At 37.7% G+C, this 11269-nt stretch overlaps 1 protein-coding gene across 1 annotated transcript; it reads left to right on the forward strand.

The window, feature by feature from the left end:
• The first annotated feature begins 1842 nt into the window (after positions 1 to 1842).
• On the forward strand, positions 1843 to 7064 carry LOC116193095 (probable carboxylesterase 8). The gene is made up of 2 exons (XM_031521850.1): positions 1843 to 2442; positions 6305 to 7064. The coding sequence occupies exons 1-2, from the start codon at positions 1952 to 1954 to the stop codon at positions 6813 to 6815; spliced, it is 1002 nt and encodes a 333-aa protein (XP_031377710.1). The 5' UTR covers positions 1843 to 1951; the 3' UTR covers positions 6816 to 7064.
• The last annotated feature ends 4205 nt before the right edge of the window (positions 7065 to 11269 follow it).

Consider the following 11269-nt stretch of genomic DNA (forward strand, 5'->3'; position numbering starts at 1 on the left):
TATTTGCGGTCCATGACTGTTAGACATGAACTAGGTCTTAGTTGTGTTAGTATAATAATTATACGTGCGGACTATTATGTAATGGTTACATAAAAAAATTAAAAGAAAGACCAGTCGGGGAGCTCTGGTGGGGCTCCCTCGCCGGCGACCTCCCCTAGGGCGAGGTCACCGGAGGGTTCAGCCCCACCCGAGCTTCCCCTCATTTCAAGGGTGGAGCCCCCACCGGAGCACCCCCATCAATTTTATTAACAACGGAGTTTGAGTAATGGATTCGAAACAACGTCGTTTTATTGTTTCAAAAAAAATTTTAAATGATGTCATTTTGAGTCCATCACTCAAACGACGCGTTTTGTCATCTTAAAAGAAAATAAGGGGATCATTCGTTCTCCTTTTGAAAGAGAGAGAACAAATGGGGGAGCTCCGATGGGGGCTCCCCCACCAGTGACCTCCCCCAAGGCGAGATCGTCGGTGGGGGACCCCACCAGAGCTCCCTCTTTAGGTGGGGCTCCCCACTGGCGCTCCCTCACTGCTCTTGTTTTTTTATTTTCTTCTGTTAGAAAGGTAAAAAACAAAGAAGGGATTTGAGTGATGTAATATTTTCTCCTCAATTAACACCGTCCGACTAATTTTAATGGAGTGATCTAATTGTTGTACCACAAGGAACCTACTTAATGTATTTTGTGTCAAAAAGGACCCAACTGATGTAGTGAAAGACGTAATTGATGTAATTTCCTTCCGTAAAGAATGCAATTGATGTAGTTTCCTTTAGTGGAGGATGTAATTATGTAATAAGGACCTATTTGATGTAAATTAAAAAATTCAGGGATCAAATTGATGTAAAACAAAGTCAAGGATCAGATTGATTCAACCTGTCAAACTCAAGGACCAAATTGCCCATTAACTTGAAAAAGAACGTAAACACCAGCCACATGATAATCATATATATTTTACTTTCGGGTAAGGGAAAATCTTTTCCTATCGAAAAAAGATTGCTCCGAACTGTCGAAATACGAGGAGAAATATAATTGCCCCTGTTTTCCAAAATTTACAAACCCGGCCATCCTCTCTATTCGGCAGTGCCGATTTCGGCAGAAATAGCACATCTCTTTCGGGTAATTATGATATCGGAAATTCGTAGGCTCCCTTGCACTAACCACATTAAAGTACTCCTGTTATCCTCTCCCTGCCGATCAAGAGAAACCCATAACATCATTTAATGGCCCATTTGATTTAATATAATATAATTCGTTCTAGATTTAAAATTACGACATTTTGACTCTATTTTGTTAATAAAGTTAAAATTGTGAGAGACAATGACTCTTATAATTTCGTCAAATTAAATATTAAAAGTTATTATTCTCCTAGTAAGTTCACTATTCAAAACTCGAATTCATGTTCTCCTTCTTGCAAAAATTGAAATTGCTTATGACTCCACCAATACTTTGATGAGACGTCATACCGTATTTATTTTCTCTCTTTATCGTATGAGTCTTTATAGCAATCAAAAAAATAAAAATATCAGTGAAATATAACTTGACAAAGTTTAATGGGCAGTCTCCATCCACTTAGAGCCATATTATTTTTTTCATTTACAAGAAAGGCTTATCGGACTAGTATATATCAATCAAAAATTAAATAAAGGAGCACGAATAGTCTCGTCAACGAGAATCAAACTTGAAACGTCAAAATTATTAGGCGAGAGTTTGTGCAAGGCAATATGTCCCCTCCTAGAACCATTTTACTTCAATTTCTAATTTTTGTATCCATTTATTTCCTTTTTCTCGATCAGTATCAGATTCATGAGCCTGTCATAATTATTAGGGAAAAAAAAGAGAAGGAAAGAAAATTGCTATAATTACTTTGAAGCCTTCCCCTTCCCTTTTTCCTCTCCAAATAACCCCACTTCTCATTCAGAGCCTTTTCATTGTATTACCCCATTCTTCTCCTAATAATGTCCGATCAGATCCCTTCCTCCTCCTCTCCAATGGACCCCTATGAGTTCCTGAAGATCTCCCCAAACCCTGATGGCTCCCTCACCCGCCACTCCCCGCTTCCTTCTGTCCCCGCCTCGGAGTCCTCCTCCGGCGCTGCCCGTTCGAGGGACGTCCTGCTGGACCCCGCCAAGCAGACCTTCCTCCGCATGTTCCTCCCTGCCACCCATGCTGCCAATGATACCGGCAAGCTGCCCGTGGTGATCTACTTCCACGGTGGTGGCTTCATCCTCTTCAGCGTGACATCCCTGCCATTCCATGAGTCATGTGCCCGCTTGACCGCCCAGCTCGGTGCCATCGTCCTGTCGGTCGAGTACTGCCTCGCCCCTGAGCACCGACTCCCAGCCGCATACTATGACGCGGTGGACGCGCTCAACTGGCTCCGCGACCAAGCGAGGTCGGGCGCCTCGGGCTGCGATGCGTGGCTGTGGGAGCATGCAGATTTCTCCAGGTGTGCGTCTTCAGTGTTTAGTTAATTCCCTTAAAACTAACTCTAACAATCCTGACTACCAGGAGCTTCCAGCGAAAAAGAATACAATGAAATAACATTATTCCTCCAAACCCATTCGGTCTAAATATTTTTGTCCAAATAAAAGCGGTCAATACAAATAAATTGCCATTTATCGGCGACTAGTTTCCATCAGTAAAAACCCAAAAAACCATCAGTAAAACCCTTGTGGTGCTATACTGACGGTTGAAGGAGCTATACCTCTAGTTTTTATGACAATCAGAATAGGTCTCGTGGCTATAGATATATACCGACAGCGTCATCATCAGTAAATGCCAAGTTTTTACCTCCAGTAATTTCCGTCATTACAAACCTTAAAAGCATAAGTAAAACGACTGCTTTTCTGACTGACATTTCATCAATATAACATCATTTTAAGGCCAATCCTCTTATTTTCACAACTTTTACCGACGATTACTCGTCATAATAGATTTGACTTGACTAGAGAGTTCCACTGATGGAAATCTATAGTGATCATAAAAATTCAAAATAAGCAACTTTGTGCATATTTGTTTGTTTCAGTCACTGTCCCTATTTCTATTGAGTAATGGAGCAAATTAAAGCTCCCCCATTATCGAACCGGATGGAGAGAACCTGCTCTGCCTCTTGACAAGTTTGTCCCTCTCATAGAACCAACAAAGGCCTAAAATGCAAATGAAAAGGAAAAAAAGAAAAGGGAAAAAAGTTCATCAGCTCTAGCAAATTTATTTAAGCCCCATTTGAGACTATACAAGATTAGAAAATCATGCTTATATTGCTGAGAAACTAAATGCCATGAAACTAGACATGTAAGATGATGAAAATTTCTTTAAATTGGCTTAAATAAGAAAAGGAAGGAATGTCTAAATCAAGTCATAATGGAGATTCATAGATGGAATAAAGAACTTACATGTAAATAAACTACTTCCCAATTTTCAGATGAAAGGACTTGACCTTTGTGATCATGGACTTCCCGGCATCAGTAGAAGCACTCTTTCCCAACAATATCCTCTTTGCAAGATCTTTCTTATAGAATGCCTCAACTACATCTTTGCCCTGTAAATTCAGAAAACACAAATATCCAAGTTTTCAGTTCAGTAAAACCAGAAGCTCTCTGTTTCTCTCTCTTGGGCTCCTCTCTGAGTCTCCATATCTCATTACAAAGTCTAGTTTTAGCCTCAGAGAAACAAGATAACCCACCTGAATAAAACCTGAACAGAGCCAACACCCTGTCAAGTGTATTCTCCAATTCCTCTTCTGATGTTCCTTTGTTACCAGCACGAAGCTTTTCATCCAGAAAATTTGCGATAAACTCAGCAGGTTGGTTCTGTCAAGTAAAGCAGTGAGAGATAGATACAAACTACGACCCTGCAAAATCATAAGGATTTCGTTTGAAAGAATCCAGGGTGCTCAAAGATGAAACAATATTTCAGTCATAGAATGCAAAAAGTCCAAACTACTCCACCCAGTCTATCGTAGCTCACACTGGAATGCCTTGGAAATAGGTCTGAACTTAGTATTTCACACGCTATGTTCAAATTAGTAAATGATCAAAAAGGAAGAGCACAAATAATGAACAATTACTAACCTGACAAAGATTAATTTGATGTTCAAACGATCCCTTAATGGTATTTGAGAAAAGTTGACACGTTCTCTAAAGGTCTTCAATATGGTTCCCATCTATTAGCATTGTAAAGCCCTAACACATCAGACAAAGCAAAGCATTGTTTAGCATAATCCAATATTTAAACCATACATGACTCTGCAAGTTGCCTAGAAATGCAAATGTATGTGCAGGAATGATTGAAATATCAAGTATGTCTACTCATAAAAGCACATACACCATGGTTAACATTGTTCAAAACCAAATGGAAAGATATTGATATCAATACACAAAATCACGTGACTAACTGCCACATATTAGCTGTCAGCATCCAGCGGATATGATGAACCAAAGACAATTATGGATGCATATATTTGAGCCAAAATTTCATATGCACAATGAAACAGTTTCATATATCCGCACCTTATCAAGGATAGCTGGGATATGGCGCTTGGCGAGCTGTTTTTCTGTTGTTGCAATTAGAGGCTTCCTAGTACTCGTGTCTCGGTAAAGCAAGCACATCTCGTGTTCCTCATGCAATCACACCTGCAAGAATATTTCATCTGCAATTTCCCATCAATCCACTAAAGACAGCTACGTTAAATTACACAAAGCACTAGCATTCATCTAAATTATCATTGCTACAAACACCAATTGCTTTACTTTGTTTGATAATTGTTCGTTACTTACTCAAGACTACCATAACAATCAACCAGGGTTGTGCTAAATCTGAATAATGACAGTCCAAATGCAAGCACTATTGTCAGGCAGAAAGATCAATGCACCTCCACATGCTTCGGATAATCTGGAACATCCGGTGGTTGCATGTGTTTCATGCATTAAGCACCATAAAATTCAGACATGCACTCAAGGAAAGGCTTCTCAAAGCTTTCTGAGTAAATTCCAAGTGCGGTAAACGGAAGTTTGAGAACCCAATTCTATAAATGAGCCACGAAAGAAAAATATAATCTCCTGCCAAAATAACCTAGTAGTGAAACTGCTCAAAATTGAGTACATAATTGTGTAAAATTTATTCTAAGTAAATGGATATATTATGTTATAAAATTGATCTAAGCTAACGCCTTAGGCATCATTTATAACCCAAAAAAATTTATGTAACCTACATTATTTTTTTATGTATGATTTTTTTTAAGACCACAAGTTAAAATTAATCTCATTTGGGCATCGACTTGGCACCGTCTGTGAGGTAGATTTAATCGAAAATAAAAGGAAAGGTTTCAGTGAAGGGAACTCTCTTATTCACCTCTATAGTTTTTTACCCTTGGATATATTATAGAAGGCTTTCTATAGAGTTCCATTGCACATAAAAAGAGAATCAAATCGTAACCAAAATTAGTCAATATCAAATCATAACAATATCAACTCCTTATTTGACTGATAATCTTTCCTTATTTTTCTAGGATCAAATCTCATTGATTACATTCAATAGATTTAATTTTATATTTCAGTTAATCTTTATTTCATGCACAGTAGATCAGTGATAGTAGATTAAAAGAGCATGGCAACCTCAAATTAATCTGATTGTCTAACAGATGATGCTTTGGTCATTTTTAAGGGCGAGGCCATGATATCTCGTGTCGAAAAGCAAGATATCCATCAAGAGAGGAAGAAAAAGAAAATAACTGATGGAAATACTATAAAACTACTGACGACTGCTTGTGCCATCACAATATACACAAACGGATACTTTGTTCGTCAGCAATACAATCTATAGTAACAGTTGATTTTGTCAGTATAGGTAATCTATATTGACGAGAAAATTTATCGTTAGTAAGTACCTACCTACAATGCTGCTTTGGTGGACTGTAGGTAAATGAGCAACCTATAGCCTCAGATTTCTATTGCCGTCACTGAAGGGATGGCTTTTTGTAACAGTACCAGCCCCGAGTAAAAGATCCGTCACTGGAAGACAATTATTTTGTAATGGGTATATACTTTTTCCGAGGTAGTGTTACTCATCTCGTAATGTCCAATAAGATTTACTGGGAATACGTGGGAACGCTGTGGGCTTACTTGAGCTACGTGTCATTAAACTACATTATAAAAGATCGATTGCGTTAGTATTAGACTACCATTCCTTCTTTTCTGGACCCATTTTTTTCCTTTATTATTAGATGTGTTAAATCGAATTTGAAAGTACAAAATTGCTCCAGTATTAATTAGGAATTTTTAGCACATCATGTATCTCTCATCGTGTTGCAGGTGTTTCTTGATGGGAAGTAGTGCGGGCGGGAATATTGTCTACCATGCGGCCCTACGTGCACTCGATATCGACTTCTCCCCGGTACAGATTAGAGGGCTGATAATGAACCAGCCCTACTTTGGTGGTGTCGAGAGGACAGGGTCCGAGACGAGGCTGGTCAACGATCGCATCTTGCCACAGGCAGCAAACGACCTGATGTGGTCGCTCGCGTTACCGCAAGGCGCCGATCGAGATCATGAGTACTGCAACCCGATGACTACCATGGAACACGAGAAAATCAGCAGGCTACCAAAGTGCCTAGTCCGGGGATACGGTGGGGACCCTCTCGTGGACAAGCAGAAGGAGTTCGCCAAGGCACTGGAAGCACGAGGGGCGCATGTGGTGACCCGGTTCGACGAGGGAGGATTCCATGCAGTGGAGCTCTTCGATCCCACAGCAGCCAAGGCTTTGTTCGAGATTATACATGAATTTGTGCATGTTACCTGTGCTTCTGTGAAATCAACTATGTAATAGTAATATCATAGTGAAACAAATTAAACCAACCACCTAATAATGTGATACTGCTAGTTCCTTTGGTTTTGCCTTTTCTGGTCCCGGTTCTTTTGAGAGCCCAAGGAGAACCCAATTGGCATAAGCAAAGAACGCAACATCAAGAAAACATATATCTTTTCTAGTTTAAGGACCTGTGAGATGCATGTAACTTAACTTTTAATGATATACGTGCAATGATAGTTTTCAAGCAATAATTTGATTTTGTGATTTTTTTATGTTTGTATTTTCATTATCATATTAACTTTTGTAAGTATATAAATAGACAAAAGTAATTATAAGAATATCTGACACTTTAATACCAATAAAGAAGTTAGTCCTTCATGCAATTACTGCTTCATTACATTGTAGTAATTTCTCAAGGATGGTTTTTGAATTTTTATTAACTCATTTTATTCCTTGTAGTTTTTAATTTAATGTTGTGTGTTAATGAGCAAAAATTTAAACTAACCTGTTGTTTTTGAGTAAAAAATGAATGCACATGATAAATTTCGAGTATGAAATAAGACAGAAAATTTACACGATAAATATTGATTGAATTTTATGAGTTACAACCTGTAATTGTACTCTTGTAATTACAAGGAAAAAATTCTTTGATTCTTTTCGCTTATCCTAAACGCCGTTAGGAGGGTATTTGGGACTTGATCTCGAAACTTTGCGATTAGGCTTCGATTTAATGTTGCGTTACTGTATCTCCGGGCTTTGTGCTTGTTCTGAGACTTTCCCTTATACACGAACACCTTTAAAAATCATCAGCATGTGCGATTGATCCGATCGATTGTGAAGCTAGCAGGAGTTGCCGTGACTTTATCCGCGTTCTTCGTGTTCTTCGTGTCTTCCTTTGAATCCGAAGTGTTCTTGAAATCTTGAAGCCTTTTGATCTTCTCTCACTCCATTAATTTACAGAGCACATGTTCTTTTCCTCATAGCTCTCTGAAGTTTCTGCTCTCCAAAAGGTCCCTATTGTGAATGAGGACGGCTCGTATTTATTGGTGGAGAGGAGGGAGCCATCAATTTTTGCACATGCACATAATTGGTCGGTTCAAGATAATGATCTAATTTTTTCTCATTTAAAAAAATAATTTATTATCCATTTAAGAGATACTAGAGGTAACTCGTGTCAACAGTTTTTTTTTTATTGTTTAAATTCTACAAATATAAAATATAATAATTGATATCGTGGATGGACATATAGTTGAAAATTACATATTTACATGCTGACCTATATAAGAAACATTCTTACACATATTTATACTCGTAATTTATTATACGAAGGTGAGAATTTTCTTAAAGAATGAAATACAATAAAAATAGTGAGCTTCATATAAACTGCTAGCGAGTTAAGATAATAAAATGCATAGTTTTTTAGGTCAATACGTAACTGTAATTGTCAATCCCTATAATCCAGAAGCATGAACTGTATATGAACAGTTCTAATAAGATTTCTGGCCTTGTCCTCATAGTCATTGCTAGCAAGAGCAGAGAGATCAAAAGCAAGGGCTTTACCACCACATCAGTCTTTGCTATTGGAGCTGGCAGTGCAATTGAAGAAGATATGCTCTTACTATTTTAGTAAGGCCTTAGCCATATCCTACCGTGACATCTTCGCTTATTGACATCTCCTCTAGTTCGATTCTAAAACAGGAAATCATACAAAAATTATATGAAAATGGATTTAATACACTTACATAATTTTATAAAATGCCATTTCATATTTCATAACTAACAAATTATTTGAATGCGTCATTCTTAATAGTTAAGAATATGAGTGACGAAATAATTCGGTAAGAATATCTTTAAATTGTTCACGATCGTAGGAGACTTAACTGGACATTATTTCTCCAGATAGATCATCACATCTGTCTGTTTCCATGATTAATATACATATACTAATAAAGATGGAGTAGTGAGTATCATGCTATCTGATAACTGTTATCATGACATATACGTGGATATTTATATGATAAGTAGTCGAACGTGACGTGCAGATAATATTCATTCGGTAATTTATTTGTGTAGATAGTCCTTAGACCTGAGATGGAACGCTATCTCAAGTATAGGTGATTAGGATTTACTACTGCTAATATATTTGTAATTAGCATGAGTATTTGGCAGATAATGGTCCTAGTTAGTTATACTTGGAGTTAAGTGTCCGATCAAGACGGAATTCACTAACCGAGTAAACAGGGAAAAGGTCCTATGGATATGAGTTTTGTTATGGATCGAGAAATTCTCGACCGGGGTAGATAAACTCGAATAGAAAAGAGTTTTTGTTCAAGTACTACAGATCTAAGAATTAAATTAGAGAATTCATATAATCGGCTATAGAGTTTGACATTTACCGTAACTCTGGCTAGATCGGGATTTTATAGTGAAAGGATTCAATGTATAGCATATACGATCAGAGGTTCATCAGAATGTTTCAATTATACATTCGTCATCATTTGGATAGTCACGATATACTGCTAGATGTCACTCGTGAACTTTGGGAACCAAGGGCATTTTGGTAATTATACTTTTGGTTACAAAAAGAGTTTCTGATAGTGTCAAATGAGTTGATACCATAATCCCATTGCCATTTGATGATGAATTTAGTTAGTCACACACATTGAGCGTGTTTAAATCGAGAAAAGAATTAATTCTAATTAAGGAAGTTAATTAGGAATTAATTATCGAACGAGGCTTGCAATGTGGTTGCAAGGGTACTAGCATATCCTGAAGCCGAGTTCAATATCAATGATAAATCTAATTAAGGAAATACAATAGTTTCCTTATTTGGAGAGTTTCTATAAATAGATTGTCTATTGATAGAAACTCGTATCAAGGACTTGTTTGATCTTTCTTTCTTACAACAAGGGCAAGTCATTGAATGACTTAAGTGTGAGGACTCATTTGTGATTTATTAATTAATGTAGATTAATTAATAATTGCATTTTAGTCCCTAGGGTAAAGATATATATAGATATGTTCTTACAGATAACCATAGAACGTAATCGATCATCAACCGATATTAGAGAGAAAGAGAGAAGGTTTCGACTGAGGCAATAACAGCAACTCAGCCGCACAAATCCCAAGGCTAATAGGGTTTCTTTTCGGTTCCGGTTCGACGTTTCGGTGTTGTCATTGACGTCCTTGAAGAGTTCCTTTCATTCCGTGACGATTCTATTCGAGATCGATGACCTAGATGGGAGTGTACGGGTCAAGAGGAGTCTAATCATGGTGGAGACGTGCTCGTGTGGACGAACTAAAGACGGGACACTTGGACGGTTAGTTTGATCGACTCGAATCAACAAGGTTAGTATAAAAGTCTAAACTTTTCTTGTAGATTCGATATGTGATTTTATCTATTCGTTTAGAAGGCGATTCTTATGTCAAGATATGATCTTGAAGTTTTCGATTAAACGAACACACGATAAAAATTTGATTTTTACCGTAATTAATTTTTCCGCTGCGTACGTGCTCGGTTTTCTAACAATAACATGAAGAGCGATCAAGAGATTTTGAAAAACCTCAAGGAGTCCTTCAATCTCTCCCGAATTATTTTTCAGGGTTCATTGTGAACTTTTACATGAACAAGCTTTCATGTTTATTGCCTATGCTGCTGAATATGTTGGTCACTACCCAGAATGCTATGGCTAACAAGAGGAAGGATAAGGAAGTTGTTCTCGTGGATAATGCTTCTTCCAATAAGACTGATAAGAAGAAGAAGAAGAAGTCCAAGAAAGGTTTTGTCCCTCTGTCTTCAGATGGGGTCTCCATGAATAAGGGCAAAGCAAAAGTTGCTGCGGATAAGGGAACTTGTTTCTGCTGCAGCAAGGATGGATATTGGAAGAGGAATCGTCCTCAGTACCTCGCCTTGCTGAAGGCGAACACGGGAAAGAAATATTCGGAAGGTATGTCTATCTTTTATACTCCAATGTTTCTTCTCTTGTGATAATGAAATTTTTACAACCCTTAAGATCGCGTCCAGATGAACGATGCTCCATGCAAAATTGGATTCTTGCCCCAGTGTAACGCTTCACGATCTTCAACAAGAGTTAACTTTTTAAATTCCCAAGTCCAAGATCGACATTCTCTTTAGCTGCTCTATTATGTTAGTCCCCACTTATATTTTTTTGGTATAAATCCTGGTATTTGGAAAGTACAATAGGTTCCCACTTATATTTGGAGCACTGACTTTGCTTTTCTTTTTCCTTCTTTTGCTGCAACCGGAATCTGATTGTGGGCCTTGGCAAGAAGTAATTGAAGCAGGTTCCTTTGCCACCGCTTCGACTTTTGGTTTAATCAGCCCCTTTTTTTTTTCTTTTTCTATGCCTCTGTCCATGTATATATATTCCACTGTTTGGTCAAACCTTGTACCAAGAAGTTTTTGCTTGCAATTTCTTCCTTTCTTTAATTATAAAATAGTTATATAA

This window comes from Punica granatum, chromosome 1 (assembly GCF_007655135.1).
Source record: "Punica granatum isolate Tunisia-2019 chromosome 1, ASM765513v2, whole genome shotgun sequence".
NCBI classification, from domain to species: Eukaryota; Viridiplantae; Streptophyta; class Magnoliopsida; order Myrtales; family Lythraceae; genus Punica; species Punica granatum.

What these genes read in the sequence shown, in the direction of transcription:
- LOC116193095 (XM_031521850.1), top strand. Translation starts at nt 1,952, where the DNA reads ATGTCCGATCAGATCCCTTCCTCCTCCTCTCCAATGGACCCCTATGAG. An exon ending in GAGCATGCAGATTTCTCCAG is followed by an intron (nt 2,443 to 6,304) that starts GTGTGCGTCTTC and finishes ATCGTGTTGCAG; the next exon opens with GTGTTTCTTGATGGGAAGTA.